The 16967-nt window shown below is 36.8% G+C and overlaps 1 protein-coding gene and 1 long non-coding RNA gene across 6 annotated transcripts in view; one reads left to right on the top strand and one right to left on the bottom strand.

Annotated features, from left to right (window-relative positions):
- LOC140169996 (uncharacterized) overlaps positions 1-16967 on the bottom strand; it is a 216157-nt gene that overhangs the window by 141163 nt on the left and 58027 nt on the right. The gene's annotated exons all lie outside the window — the stretch shown is intronic.
- LOC140169987 (uncharacterized) overlaps positions 1-16967 on the top strand; it is a 138978-nt gene that overhangs the window by 87221 nt on the left and 34790 nt on the right. For all 5 annotated transcript variants that reach the window (XM_072193301.1, XM_072193298.1, XM_072193300.1 and 2 more), the window contains 3 exons: positions 1252-1336; positions 6209-6466; positions 7700-7792. In XM_072193301.1, the coding sequence (XP_072049402.1) occupies positions 1252-1336; positions 6209-6466; positions 7700-7792 (436 nt within the window). The remainder of the gene's footprint in view (positions 1-1251; positions 1337-6208; positions 6467-7699; positions 7793-16967) is intronic.

Raw genomic sequence — 16967 nt, 5'->3', positions numbered from 1 at the left:
TGGTCTGATAATATGTCGCCAATAAGGTTTAGTTTGGGTATGATCAACCTTTATGTTAGACCATTGTACATAAAGTAGATACATGTTAGTTTAACCCTGGGTTTATCTTCAGCTGCTGATGAAATACTAGCCTCCACCCCAGTACTAAGCCCACCTCCATATTGGAATAGAATATCCTTAGAGAGTGAGAGTGACATCCATGCTTTTAAGTTTTTGGGCCTCGGACGTATTGCAAAACAACCCTTGATTGTACATGTGTGCATACGCTCTGTGCGATTATATTTGCGGGCTTGATTCTATACTGCAACCAGTTAAATTTGCACCTACATCATTTTTGACCCTTAATGTATAGGGGTGGGATTCTATCGGAGTAGTTACAGTACGGTACTATCATTATCACATGGCAGAAATTTCATTTTTGTACTTGCAAATGTTTTCTTATTGAAGAGCCCACATTCTCTCCAATATAAATCCTATACTCTCTTATTCCGGGATTAGTTCTGCTACAGCCTGACATATTCATTTATGGCTATAATCCAGAATGGTATGACTTGTGCCTTCAAAGTGTTGCAGTCAAGTCAACCCCTCTTTTCCAACTGACAGAATGTTAAAGAAGGGTTTTCTTGTGTGGACACCTGTTTGCATCCTCTAGTAAAGCAATAGATATGTGAAGGAGATGGGTTCAGAGTGAAAAAAAAGTCTATGCACCTGTTCTTCAAAAATGTGTCAAATGATGCCCAAATTGCAATGTTTGTGCCGCACATTTTAAAACCTCAGCTTTTTGTAACTCCATACAAGCAAATGAAATATTTAAAACAAAAGGATAATATGAAATTACTGTTGTGAAATTTTCCGCAAGAGTTTTAATTCTTAGTTTTTTTACTTTGGTTTTAATTAAAAGCTGTGATGGTTGATTATGTGTAGGGTCTAGCAACTTAATCCATCCCAATCCATATGCATTATATTATGGGAGTACAGTCTATTTTTCATGAATAACTTTTTTCTTTTTAATTTGCCCATTCATGTACCTTAATAATAAACATTATTAATTTGAATAATTTTGTTGACATTTATGTTGCAATTAGAGCCTTACTAATAAATCTTAATTACAATAATATTATTGTAAATGACAGTAATTACTAATTAATGTAATTAACTGATTATGTGACTTTTCTTTCATGTCCTTTCAATTGCTATATCATTTAGTAATCTGGATTCTATGTTTGGTTTTTTGAATCTTTTTACTTTTAGTTACCATGACGGGTCCAGTCGATTTCCAAAACTCAACGACTGCGCTCATTTTCACTATGACAATGTTGAGCTGGGCAACGTACAGGTATGTATTGATAATCAGATACCATTTCAGATACCCTGATGGGTATACCCCACAGAATTAGAGAAGGAGAACCAGGACTCGGCTGCCATCTTGATACAGGCATGGATCAAAGTTTGGGGTTATTCGGTTTCCCTCGGAATGCGCTTGAGGTAATTGTTGTCATGCAAGCACGACATGGATGATGGGCGCATTTGAGAGATGCAGTTGATGCTACATGCACGCAATACCAAGATGCATCAGATGAGACGCAGAATTGTTTTTGTTCGTCTCCGCGCACCGTCGGCAAGGATGCGATTACCCCCAATAGCTGATGGCGCTATTGTATGTGGCGGTATATGGAGTCAGGAATCTCCTTCTCTAATTCTGTGGTATTCCCTTGTTACAAAAACTTACTTTTTCTTTCAAAACATTAAGCATATGGTGTAGAGGTAGGCCTATCTCTAAATAGGACCTAGATGTGAGTGTGTACCGGGGTGAGGGGGTGGTAAGGCAAATGGGGAGGGGCTCAGATACTAATGATGACATGTCAGTGAGCCGGTAACAGCAGATCACATATCCGCCAATTACAGACAAATGTGAGATAGTGTGTAACATACATCACATACTTCAAGCATGTGAAACACTATTTTGGTAGAATCTATCTTAAGAGGGTATGGGACAAGGTGTTGAAACAAGACGTAGGTGGTTCCTTAGATATATCTATGACAAAGACCCATGATGCTTGCCCTTCATGATTTATTTCTCACTTGAAACTGGATCCATTGCCTTAGATAAGAATTTCCATGCTTTTACATACATAAATCCTGAGTAAAATAGAGATGCAATTTTGTGGGGACAGGTAAATGGCGAGTTAAGAATGGGCGAGTTAGATGAAAGCGAGTTATAATGGTGAGTTACCCCTGCAGAGATTAAAGATTGACCCCTGCTGAGAATACAACAAGTCCCGCTGGCGAGTTAAAGGTGAACCTCATTGAAAATAAAGTTAAGTATCAATGGAAAGCTTATGATGTCAGGAAGCAGAAAAGAATATTTTTATTTGCCTAACGTATTACAGGCTAGACAAAATCTCCATGCAAAGATTGGATATTGGCACCCCCTAAATTACAAAAGCGAAATCGTTCAAATTGGGCGCTTTAGTTGATGACGCCAGCTTCGGGGACACACAGTTACTTCGGTTTGATTGTAAACACAATGTCCATGCATTACTGTGGCATGCATCGGGCCAATGTACTGAATTAAGTCATTGTCAACTTACTTTACATGAAAAATATCTTCAATAAAATAAGAATAACATGAAGGAAACATCATGATCAAATCAAGAATGAAGTTCCTGAATAAAGTGTGTGGATAAAAATGGAAAAAGTGCTGGCCGGGGTGATTTGGGATAGGCCAAGCCATCCACGATATGCATAGGGAATATTACAGTAAAGCACGAAGAGCGAAGATTCGCCAAAGAACCGGAATGAAAACAGATTGCAAAAAATAACTGCTAGTGCTACCAGTTCCGATCGTCACACCAAGTTGAGATAAACTTATCACAATGAGAAAATGAAGGAATAGAATAAGGTACATGTACAGGATTTTTTAGTTATTTCTTAGCTTTACAACCGGTCATGTATGATAGGCTAACTCGTAGATACATACGGGATGAATTCCGTGACCAGTGACTGACTGAGTCTCAGTCGCCGAGTGTTCGGTATCCGCGACTGTACTGTAGGCTACTTGCAGACAAAATGACCGATTTGATATTCACATTCTGATATTTCCAACTTATTGCTACTTCATCAGCAAAATTTATTCCTGTAAATGTTCCAAATATCAAGGAACGATTGATCAAATCAGCTAATACACAGAGAAGTGCTCCCGGAAGACGAAGGCTAGCGCTGTTTGGGCATATCCGCCTCGCAGACATCAGCTCCTGCAATTTCTTAAGTATTTCGCTACTACCATCATCCATACAACAATTACATGGATGTTTTTCTTTTTCAGTAGGGCTACACCGATTGTGCTATCATCAAGAACTGTGACAGAAATGACAATAATATAACTTAGATTTCAGAATTCCATCAATACCAAGCCTAAATTGTATTTATAAAGTATTTGTTTCTTTCAATTGTCAATTCATGGAAAGAATATTTTCCATAATGAATGATATCCGACCGGGAATGATCACGGCGCTAGATATGAAAACCTTTTTATGAGCTGGATTTATTGAAATCTTCTTTTGATTACTGCAAGACAATATTTTTTAGAAATCAGATATTTTAAAATGAATCAAGAACAGGGAATGTCACTTGATAAACAAGTATTTAATTTGATGTTTATATTATTATGCCATGACCGGTCACCAGTCGCAGCAAGCATTTGCGCATGGAATTGATCGCAGCGCGAAATTCGAACTCAATAACCCAATTATACCCAGCCAGTTTCGACTGATCATTGTCCAAAATTTACGGAAAATTTATGTGTTGACAATAATTCTATTATTTGTAACTTGAATATTCCTCTAATTTCAAGCTTAATTGCGAAAATGCATACAAAAGCAGACTTGATCAGATCTGCTGCAACACGCACCGCACCGCAAGTGCTATACCGGAGGACGAACTTGGCGACTCGCTGTGTTTGCGCGTACACACCTTGGTCGGGTAAATGTTATTTCTTCAGCAGCAATTTACGCATCGTGTTCGGTATAAATCCATAAAACATGAATGTTTCACTTTTTCAGTACCGTACACTGATTGTACTATCATTAAAGAATCGTGACACAAGTGACAATATTTTAATTTTATTCATATTTCAGAATTCCATCTACTAAGCCTCAATTGTACTTATTTTATAATAAAGTATGTTTCTTTCAATCGTGATTGCGTGGAAAGAATGTATTTACCGCAATGCGCTAAATATGAAAACCTTTATGGGCTGGATTTGATGAAATCGGCGAGTTTTTTTATTAATTTTTGATTACTGCAAGACGATATTTTTAAATATCAGATATTTTCAAATGAATCAAGAATAGAAATGTCACAAACAAGTATGTAATTTGTTTTTCGATCATGTTTATTCAGTCCATGACATGAGCGGTAGCAGCAAGTTTGCGCATGGAATTGATCCCAGCGCGAAATTCAAACTCAATTACCCAATCATACCCAGCGAGTTATGACTGATTTTGTCAAAAATTTACGGAAAATTTATGTGCTGACAATAATTCTATTATTTTTAATATATATAGAAGGAACCAGCAACTTGAAGATTCCTCTAATTTCAAGCTTTATTGTGAAAATCAGACTTGCCGGGCAGCTTGCTTTACATGTTTCCGAGTAGGATCACGTGACTGCGAACCCTGAGCTTACGTCCACGAGCATTCTCAAGGTCATAGACGATTGATTTGGGTGCTTTTGGGCGCCTTAAAAAGACCAAAAATTCATTCATTTTTTAATTTTTCAGCTTTATTGGGTATCAAAAAAATCGGGAAAAATAATTGTTAGTATCCTGACATCATAAGCTTTCCATTGATATATAACTTTATTTTCAATGAGGTTCACCTTTAAGGTTTTTACGGCAAATCCCGCCGGCGAGTTACGACAAATCCTATCGGCAAGTTAAGATTTACAGCAAGTCCCATAAGCGAGTTACGACAAGTCCCATAAGCGAGTTAAGATTTGTATAGCAAGTCCCATTGGCGAGTTACGATTTATAATATTCCAATAAGTCGTAACTCTCTTGCGGGACTTTATGGTGGGATTTGACAGGACTTGATGGTGTTGTCGTAACTCGCTTGCAGGACTTGATGGTGTTGTCGTAACTCGCTTTTGGGACTCATTGGTGTTGTCGTAACTCGCCGATGCGACTTGATGGTTTTGTCGTAACTCGCCTTTTAGCTTACTTTGTGGGGGTAATTGACAAAAACCTAATCTCTGTGGGGTAACTCACCTTTTAACTCGCTTTTCTTTAACTCGCCTTTTTTTAACTCGCCCAGTTACAGCTACCCAATTTTGTGATATAGTACACCCATACATGAAATCTGAAGCAGGTCAGATTCTGATCTTTGCCAATTTGTTGGCTCTCCTAATAATTACTTGAATGTCAACTTCATTCAACTTCACATTGAGTCATTATGATAATGAAGAGAGGCTAAATCTGAAGCAAGTGACATCATTAGGAATTCCCAAAACACTTGACCCTAGCTTGCTGGGTGTGAATCATTATCACTGTGAAAGTTATATATAAAGGAGCGTTTTTGGATTCACCAACTTAACCCACATGAATTAAGAATTTTTGGGGATTGAAAGAAATGTTAATATCCTTCTGTGCAATCAGAGATGAATATACTTTTTTTTGCAAAATGTATAGATCTGTCATTAGGGGTATAGCCAGGGGGTATTCTTGGATGATAAAGCAACCATGGAGAAAATGACTGATACAACAACAAAAGGTATAGGCCTATAAAAAAACCCAAAAAATATAGACACTGTTAGTTAATTAGCACCCTAGCCCGTAGATAGGTAGGTAGGGTACACAATGGGATCACGTTTATAAAAATGCTGTGATGAATTCACCAGACCTTGCGCTTTAAATAGAAAACACAGAAAAACTGTTTTCCTGTTTATTTTGTTCTTTTTCCATTTTAGTGCATAGATGTTACCTCTATCATTTGTGAAGTACTGATAACTTGATGAGACAGGTGCTCTGTTCGATTCTTGTTAAATCTAAGTTATACTTTTGTTAGATTTATTCTCTCTAATATTGTATTCAAACGCTTTGTGATTAGAATAGGCCTGTAATGATGTGGCAATGTGACTAAAATCTTTGGACTTTTATTGCTCTGCAAATGCGTTGACATACTCATCATTATATCTTATTTTTTTGCAACAGTTGAGCATGCATGATGACCCCGAACACAACGAACACTCGCTCTTTGCAGCCGCAGCTGCCAGCATCAATGGCACGTGCGACGAAATGGAGATGCCGTTCACGGTGCGCGTGTGCAGCAGCGGCAAGCAGTGGTTGGTCAAACGGTGCTATGAAGACTTCAGGGTATTGGATAAGCAACTCCATAGCTGTATATATGATAGGAGGTTTAGCCAACTTGTGGAGTTACCAAAAGGGGAGACTTTGTCTGGAAACAGAGAGGTAAGTGAAAAGAGGAGGACAAGGAGAGATGTGGTTCGGTTCTCACTTCTGGTGCATGAGGTCCCGGGTTCGATTTGCGGCAGTGGAAAACTTGCTGGGTAATTGAATTATGAAAAAAAGTTTGAATTTACTTGGCAACAGTTTTAAATTCAGACTTCTGCTCTTTCCGTGGGTGCATTCAGAGTTGGTTAAATGAACCATTCATGAGAGAATTCTGTCCTTCGGAGATGATGTTAAGCCGTCGGCCCTGTGTACAAAAGAGCTATAAGGTATATTGCTGATAGCATTTGATAGGCAAATGTGATGCATGCTGGGAATGAAAAGGGCTCAAATTGGCTGTCGTGAGTGATGAATTCAATAACTTTTGAGCCCTTTTCATTCCCAGCATGCTTCATGTTCGCCTAATGATTGCTATCAGCAATATACCTTATACATGAAGCTCACCATATACAACCTGTCCGTGTGTTCAAATGGAAATAAGCTTGTGAGGTATGAAGATGACATTTTTTACAACAATAGCGAATGAAGTGAAGAAGAGGAGGTGGGGAGAAGGAAGTGGAGGAAATGAAAAAGGAGGAAGATGTGGATAAGGATCTTAGAAGTCTTTAAGAGTGTGAAGAAAAGACATTTGGGAAATGGGGAATTAGCAGATAAGGAAAAAAAAATAGGTGGGAATGAGGAGGAGCAGCAAAAAGAATGATCATGTAAAGGAGGTGGAAGCGGATGAAGAAGAGAGAGCAAGAATGTGGCTGAAATAGGAGCCCTGGGACAGGAGCTATGGTAGGAGTGGACAACATGAAAAGGGAAGGAAGAGTTGTAAGGAGAAGAAGAGATGAGACAGGATCTTGTTGAGGGATGGGTGACGATGCCACAAAATTCCTGCAGTTGTACTTGTAGTTCACGCTCAACATGAAACAGTGCAGACTGCTATTCACCCTTTGCATGGATCCACCATCTTGCTACCTAAACAAGGTTCTCCTGGCAGCAAATGCATGGGCAAAAGTGTATATTACATGGTAATTAAAGCATGTGTTTGAAAGATGTACGCACATACTGCAACCACTTTTTGGGTAAGAACCTCATTTTAGGATGATCATGCAAAGGGTCAATTAAATATATAGAGGTCTTTATAATCCAGTAGCCAAGTACTAGAGATGTGGCTTCAATCCTCAATGTACTCATGAAAAATTTATTTTTGAATTCATTTTTTGTTTTTTGTTTTACAATTTACAGGCAGTCAAATCCATGTTGTCACATTATTTGGGAAGATTTTCCCAGATAGCAGGGGACATGATCAATTGTGGACCAGTTCTGAATTGGATGGAGGTAAGAGAAGAAAAGAGAATAGAACTTGCATACTAATAGCTAATATTCTTGATCAGCGAATCTCATTTAGATATTTCATACAGTTCAGCAAGTAAAAATTCAATAATTTAGATTAGTTTTATATCTCTTCGAAATATTGTGGTTTTACATCTGTTTTCATCATCTCTCTTTTCACTACCAGCTTAACATTGGGTGGTTCTACACAGGAAGCTTGGTCCGCATCAGTGCGCACTCCTGTGATGCGTATCAGTGTGATCTCATCTTGTACATGCAGATGGCATCACATCATAAGCGCCTCACATGCACACTCGCTACGTGATCCTAGTGCCGTGTAGACACTTTCTATTATGGATGTGCATCCCCAGAGAGCGCATTGATGCAGACCATGCTCTCATGTGAAGTCACCCAATATTGTCTCCTTTGCAAGAGCATAGCTGAGTAACCTGAAATGATGGCCACTTAACAATGCATTGCAATTGGTCATAGATCTTGCCCAGGCCTGTAACCAGGATTTAGGGGGAGGGGGTGGTGGCTGCTGATTTTGAAAAAGTGGACTTGGGACAGATTTTGAAAAAGTGGAGCATTTTTGATCAAAAGGCATAAAAAACCTATATTTTCGCTTGCCATGCTCGCAAATTGGACTTTTTGGGTAAAAAAAGGGGACTTTTTTGGCCTTTGGGGGTTACGGGCCTGATCTTGCCAAGTCGAAATTGGGACTTTTAACAAGCAGGAATACAAGCCTTAGCAATGCATTGCAATTGGTTGAAGATCATGCCAAGTCACATTTTATTAAGCAGGAATTGAGCTTTGCTTTTGTGGAAACATAAAACGAAACTGGTGTGTATATTTCTAGGCACTTCATGTGCATGGCAGATATTTGCCTGCTGACAATCAAGTCTCATTTTGAATTTTTTGTTAGTAATTTTTGAAAAGTGGATGCAAGTTTGGCATGCAGCATCAAGTTCTTCACCATTTGTGGTAGAAAACAGTGCCTTGTGAGGTTTTCATGCCACGTTTTGGTCTGTTGCATGAAATTCTTCAAATGTGGACGTATGAAGTAACCTATATTATTACACCTCATAAATATTCATGAGCAAATCATGCCACTTTTATTGGTCAATTGCGAACAACACGACCTATTCCACAGTATGATAGTGTCCCTATCTACATGACAACTATTTCCAGAAAAAGAAAAAGCTCAGTTTTGGTTAAAGTTGTACATCAAATGACCATTTGGGTAATATCTCAAAATCTTTGTCAAATGAAACTGAAACTATATCATCAACTACATTGCCCATACATGACTATACTTTGCATGCGTAATGCAGTTTTGAGTATACGCAGTAGCTTTGATTATGAGTATACTGTCGTTGATGATGTTCAGTTTGGGTTTCTTTTGCAGAGGATTTGAGAAATAACTAAAATGGTCAATTGATAATTTTGGTTGTGCATCAATTGGTCAACCTATTTGATATTCTATGTTTGTCAGTCCGAAAGTTGTCAAAACAAAAAATCCGTTAAAAAGGGATGGCTTCTGTTATGTAGAGAGCCTCCTTAGAATTGAAATAATCCGAATGAGCTGTTTGGTAAATATCTGCAATGTGTTGAAATCCCTAAGTTCTGTAAAACAAGTTGTTTTTCTGAGTTGTATAATTTCATGCGAGACTCTCCCAAATGCATACTATTTAGTAGTCCATTAAAATCCATGAAAATTTTGCTGCAGAAAAGTGGATTTTTGTCAATTTTGGAGGGAGGAAAAATGTATGCGAAAATAACTTGTTTTGCAAGACTCGTATATAAAATATTTTGTTTAAATTCAAATTAAATTTGATTACTGCTTTTGAGTGGGTAATGGCAGAGCAAGTTTTTAAATTTGCTAAATTTTTAAAGCTTCGCTGTCATTGTTGAATCCAACTTTTAAATAGTAGTAGTAGTAGTAGATTACATTTGCACTAAATATCAACTGATGTATGACCTACAATGCTAATTCATCTAGAGAAACGTAGAAAGTCTCTTGAAACTCGTCTTTACTAACTGTCTGTGCATGATCTAATCAATCTCTGTATCACCTCTATTTCTTCGCTACATTAACTTGCTTGATCCATCTTCACACAAGGTTGATAATTATGGTGTCCAAATGCAGGTATGGAAAGAGATTGAATGAACGTGGCAAATCTGTTGCTTGCATGTTGTTATTGATAAACGTTACAGCAGCAGTTTTTGGCACTGCATTTTTTGGCAAGCTTGATTTCCTTTTGTTTTTAACACCAAGATGTTGCAATTTTTTGTTTTTTTTTTTTATGTGGAAGAGAAATTTACAGCACTGAAGTTTGATTATCCTTTAATCCCAGTTAAAATCCTTTGATTGCAATTTTTGTTTGCTTGGTTATGTTGAGAAGTTCCTCCCACTGTTTTGCATTTGATTTGATTACCTTTGATCCTATTAAATCCCTAGTTCCTAAATCAAAGACCTTCACTCTCAGATATGCATGTATTTTAATTAATTAGAGATGTACAGCTAAGGTAGACATGATCACATTTTGAACATGTGAGGGCGGGCTTCATTAAGCTTACTTGTGCACCAAGATCCTGTCTTAAGGGTTTACCGTCGTAACTAAACCATTCGATCAATTTTTTTTAAATTGACATATTTTGTACATTAATATGTGTAGATAATAAATCAGTAAAAAAAACAAGGGGTGCCGGACCTCACTTTTGAGCTACAGCCGTTTTAAAAGAGATGTACATTTCCAAAAATCTGTACACTTCATTGGCAAAATCAGCAATTTTCTTAAAATAGACAACCTTTTGCGTTGTAGAAAAAAAATTGTATCGATCAAATTTGTTTAATTTTATATATGTTATGAAAAAGAAAAAGCTCTGTAAATCGCGCAAAAAAAAAATTGGGGGGACCGGACCTTGTTTTCGCGTAAATTGACCAAAATAGGTCAAAATGCATTTTTCTGCGACACCATGCGTAGTTAATTGCGTACATGGATATTTTGGTGAGTACCAACATGCTGGTATACACACGAGAGCTGATTACGGATTAGCGTTCTTTTATGAAAAAAAAAAAAAAAAGGAATTGTCTGTTTACGCAGGAAAGTTTTCACTGTAAAAAAAGTTACCTAAGAAGTTACCATAATAGGAACAATAATATTCTAATGATATCGATTATTAAGACTTCATTCATGCCTTAATATTCTTACTAATTTGGTGTATTTTGGTCATAAACGGGTGTAAGAAAGACTCTCATTCTGCAATATGCAAAGATATTGGACCAAAGAGTTATCAAATTACACAAAGTGAGGAATTTTCAGCTTTCACCATGTTCACCTGACTCGATCGACCAAAAAAGAGGATTTATTAAACATGTTAAAGCGAAGCGTTTGACACCATGGCCGGAAGTGTTTGACTATAATAGGCCTACATTTATTATAGGCATAGGCCTATTTAGCATGCTTAGTGCCGTTTACGAGAGGAAAACTTTTTGGTCACAAAAACTATATAATCTGGAATTATCTCGAGGTGGATTCATATCACATAGCAGTTCAATTAAAGCAAAGTTAAACACTGGGTTGCCTATAGCTGTAGAAAAACGTTTGGCTTATTAGGCTATGATATTATTTTTGTAAATGTATGACACATTTGTTTGAAATTGAATAGTTTTGATGGTGTTGTCTATATCGCATGCATTATGAATTCAGTGCACATAGTAGGCCTAGGTCTTTACCCAATAACACAAAATGCTTTAACTTTAAAAGTTGCCGTGTGGTGCGTTTCATTATGAAACGTTCTACAATAACCTTTAATAGGCCTATAATATACCGGTAGTGGTTACCCAACATTTAGGCCAAAATATTATAAAAACGAATTAACCAATTTAACCAACACTCGTTTAGGCCTAATGTTTAACAAAACCACCTGATTCTGTGTTTGTTGGGTAGGCCTATAACTTCATACCATCTATTGGACCCTACTGTCGTAAGCCTACTTTGGGGAGGGTCCAGGTCCGTTATCAGTGGAAGCACGCTGGCAAAATTGGTTTGTAGGCCTACATGTTATATTTAAGCGGCCACCTTTCTTGCGCTCAGCAAACATTGTTTTCTTTATTTTGTGGCCCTGGTTATCGCCGGTGCGCAAAAATAGCATTGACACGCACAACACGCATCGTTCTCTGCGATGTCTGCAACGCAACGCCGAGCAAGACGCGGAGTACGCACGCGTTGAAAAGAGGCGCAATAGTCGAGTTGAATCGGGTGACGACGGAAAACCCTTAACTGTGTAATCCAATAGGAAAATGAAGAAAATTTGGATATTGACCCTCAAAACTCCAATGTAGCATGATTTTTAAAAAATCTGCATTTGAATAATATTTGATACTATCAAGTAATGAAAGCCACATTTCATGAAACATTTGCGAAAGTTTTGTAAAATGGCCCTTCGTGCTCAAAAATTTAGCCATAAAGTACATACACACATGTTATGACATAGGAAGCCATTGATAATGCTGGGACACACAATTTGGCCCATTTTGGGACATTCAGGCGAGCATACTTTTCCTCATAACATTGCCAATTATAGGCCTACATACATGATTGACCCCTCATATTTTACGTTAAATGATTCTCTTTTTAATGAAAGCAATTTTAGATGAATTTATTAAATTTCAAAATTTTATGAACATGCCTAGCTAAGGAATCCAATTGGATTTGAGAAAGAAAAAAAAATTATGTATCGTGGTCCCAAAAGCAAACTGGTGAATATTTTAAAGGTTACTGCATGCTATAAGTTTGCTGATAAAAATAATCCATCTCTTTTGGTGCTCAGTCACTAATGCTAGGAGTGCACTACACTAAATCCTTCCACGTTTGGTGTAACCCTTCATAGTTCCGGTAAAAATAGCGCCTGTGCGAAATACATCGGCGTCTGGAGGGAAACAAATTTGAGTGACTCTTGGTTGTTTTGATAAAAACGATAGAATAGGAGCTCAACATTACAAATCTGTTCAGAAAATGTTCAGAATCGAATGTGCATGGGTAATAGGCCCTCGGAACAATATCATGGCCGGAACTGGTAAGGAGGCGAGAGTACCGGCTGAAATTTGGGATGGCGCTGTTCAGGAGTTCATATCTTTCAAGTTTGTATTAACTTGTCCCAAAAAATTAAATTTAAATAAAAGTTTAATCTTTATTTAAGACGTTGGTTTGATCAAAATATTAAAAATGTTGTTACATGGGGTAGAAAAACAAACTTACTTTCTTGTATTTTCCCATGTATTTCAATGGGACGACTATTTAGTAGTGTGCGCCCCTGGGGATGGAACTAAAACAGGTTCTCAATAGCCAGCCCGTAGGCCAGATCCGGCCTGCCGACCAATTGTGGTTGGCCCTAGAACAGCTATGAAATGTACAGTAAACATATCAAAACAAGGTGTACTTGGCCCTCAAACATGGATTTGTTGAAATGAGTTTGTCCTTTTTGACATTTGAGCAAATATGATATTTTTCAACAAAATAAGTAATTGCTGGAAATGTTTCAGAAACATGTATTAATGATGTGCCAGTGATGCTTTAGTCAATCTGAGTTAACTATCTCAATATAACCCCATTATTACACTACTTTACTTTACACTACACTACCTTTAACCCTAACATTTTTGTTAACCTCAAACCCCAACTTTTAACCCCAAATATATTTCTTTTATTATATCGATTAGCACCAACTTTGATGAATTCAATAACAAAAGATTGAACATGAATATTATCAACTTCAAATCAAAGTTTTCCCAAAGTCAAACTCAACCAGCGGTTAACGCTGGTTCTGTCCAGTTTCTATTGTTCTTAAAAATGGAAACTGGATGGAACCAGGCAGAACCGCCGGTCAACCGCCGGTCAAGTTTTGATTTCATCCCCAAGATGACGTAGTTTCATCATGTAGTTGTTGGGCGTAGCATTTACGCTAGTTGCCATGTTTGTTCTTTTCACTGGCGAGTGCTTATGTGAATCTACGCCAGTGTGTTATGATGCGTACACACCTGGTGCATGCGACTTTGTTTTCCGAAAATTTCCGATGTTGATTTGAAAAGGTCTATTAGGAAGTGTATTGATTTTATTATCTAAAAATCTCAGAAAACCAGGAAATTGTAAGTTGGTTATCTGCCTCTATAGGGCATTGTTTGCATCATGAGCAATTGACTTTCATATCCATTGAAAGAACAATGATTCCCTGATGTTATGTAGACATTGCTAGTTTTGTGAAATAATCGAAATAGGGGAACTAAATTGTTGCTTTATTTTGTCAGCGCAGATCCACTTTGTTCATGATTCAGGACTTTTTTTGTTTAATTCAAAAAAAGAAAATGACAAGCATTGACTAATTAACATATGTCTGTGTGTGTATAAATGCAATATTTCAAGCCTTGAGGGGCCCCTCGGAGTAGTAAAGTTTTGCCAAAAAAAATTCAAAATCGCCTTAAAATTGGTCAAAACACTTTTTTGTCCTTGTTTTTTTAGAAGGGTGGAGTTGTCCCCTGGACCCCGGGATACCCTTATGTTAAACTATAAAGGAATGCTTAAGTAGTGGAGCAGGTAATGATAATATTTTTGTAGAATCATGCATTACTTGATCAAGTTATTTAAATGGTCAAGCAATCTATTTTCAACAAATTTAGCCGAGTTGATAGCACTCCTGTGGTCAAGTAAAATTGCAAAAACTTGTTAATTGAGCTAAATTTAGACATTGCATTTATAGTTATGTAGAAAAAAGTTTTAAGGCCACCATAAAACTTGACACATGGGTTCATGCTAGCTTGGTTCTCATCCTCCAAATGTTCTACATGATGTATATTGTCTTGGGGAACTCTCAACCAAAGTTGATGACTTCATCAAAATGTGTATGATTCTAAACATACATTGCAGTCTGCTCCACTAGAATTCCAATTTCAAAACAGATAACTATTTTACTAAATTTCCAGCAACAACATGAGCATAATACTTTGCTCTAATAGTCTTTCATTGTATTTCCCTCTGCATGATCACATTATATTCATTGCTGTTTAATTCTGCATGGCAGTATTGTTTGGCACTTTTTAGCATAAACTTTCTTTGTATATCATTTTTAATCATCGATTCTCTGCAACTCAGCAAACCAGTGTTAATCGAAAAGATTATTCTGGATTTTTTTATCTTTAACTTACTCGCAACACAGTTGAGTTGTTTATTCTCATTGCTGGTAAATTATTTGATACTAATTTATGTGTTTCCTTAAAAAAGTTTTTTTTGGTTTTTTTTTTTTTTTTTGCATATTCACATATTTCAAAGCATTAATTGATTTTCTATTGTGCAAACTGGATGCACTCATTTGAATTGTGTATTTGTCATTGGTCGTACATCTGACAGCTGCTACAGTCATTATGATTCTTGTAGTTTCTGGAATTGCATTCAATGTTAATTTCATATCAATAATACTGTATAGGCCTACATCAGTTTTGCAATGCCTAGCTTCAATTGTTCTGCAATTCAAAGTAGAAAGGCATGCCAAGTGTTCAGATGCAAGAAGCAATATCCATTTTCTCGATTTAAGATACAGTATAGACTATTAGAGAGTCTATGGATACAGCTACAGGCAAATATAATTCATCAAAAACAAGAACAAAATAAGAAAATATGTGTTGTTGTTTTATCATAGTTAGCATTACAGAATAGATGGTAGTCACTTTAATGCAAGAAAATGGTGAATAGCACCTTTTGCATCCGAGCTCTTCACGTGTCTTACTGCTATCAGAGGAGATACTAGGGTTGTTTGATTTTCAGCCTCATACCAAAATGTTTTTTATAATCTAAATGGTGATTTTGTTGACCTGATCATAAAGCAAAATGTAATTTATTTGTCACTAAAATCGTAAAGCTTATTTAATAAAGTAGCAAGATATGGATTTATTTAAAATGAATTATGATACTTTGCAGTAAATGCCATTAAAAATAAAATTTGTAAGCTCTTGGCTTGTATGGCGAAAAGCAATCATATACTGATGTTGAATTCTACATTTGAATAATTCCAAATGATATTATTGTAATTTACTTACATCAATTTGTACAGGTCAGAAAGAGTAGTTTAATCTTTGCTTGAGCACTAATTATGCAATCAAGGTCAATATTGTGTTCATTTATTAATATGTACCAGCTGTGTATCCTTGTACCTGGTTGAGGTCAACATCATTGTAAATAAGTATTACCAATGAACTTGACTTGGATCTTGAATGCAATTAAATTTACATATGTCCAATATGTGATTGTGGTTTTAACACATTGAAGTATGCATATACAGGTTGTATCAAAATGATTGGTGCCCATCTGTTCCCACTGATTTAAATTATGAACAAGACTGCTGCATGGTCAAGAAAAAAACAACCAGGAGTGAAAATTTTGGTCATATTCTGTAACGCTACTTCTGTGCCTAGAAGTGTTAGATCGCTACACAGAGGCTCGACTCGAACACATAATATCATTATTTTGGTGTTAAGGTCTATCAGTCCATCTACCCAGTCAATTGGATTCAGCATTCAGTGTTGTTACCTCTACGAGCTATGACTACTCTTGGAAACACTGAGGTTTTGGTGCCCATTTGGTTTTCAATATAGAAACTATGATCAGAACTCTCTGGACACAGATTGTACAAAATTTAGTCCATTTTCCCAATCAAAATCAGATTTCTGCTCTCCCTGTAGGCCTGTAGCACATTGATAATTTGTAAAAATGGCCCATGAGAGTGCTTCATCCTGTGGTAGGGCTATTAAGCAATCAGCTTTAGCAAGTTTATTGGTCATTAAATGAAGAAGTTGTACAGAAACATACCCAAGAGGACTTATTTGTCAAGCAAATAGACATTGGGGTAAAATTGTCAAAATTTGGAGAGAGGACTTAAAAGTACTTCTACCCAATACCAATTTACCAAATCACTTGAGATCTTGAATCTTGGCATTCATTCAGATATTAGTTACTTAGGGTTATTATGATAAGTTCCCATCAACTTACATAATGTAGCAATATTTTCTAGCAGAACACTTTGGTTTGAAGAACAATAATTATGGGCACACCACTAGTGCTTCATTATCGTCTACAAAAACTGGAAATTGTGCTCAATCATTTTACACCGGCTGGTATATCTTAGTCTT

Source organism: Amphiura filiformis, chromosome 14 (genome assembly GCF_039555335.1).
Source record: "Amphiura filiformis chromosome 14, Afil_fr2py, whole genome shotgun sequence".
Classification (NCBI taxonomy): Eukaryota; Metazoa; Echinodermata; class Ophiuroidea; order Amphilepidida; family Amphiuridae; genus Amphiura; species Amphiura filiformis.
Note: the sequence above shows the minus strand (reverse complement) of the source record. Positions and strands in the feature narration are given on the sequence as shown.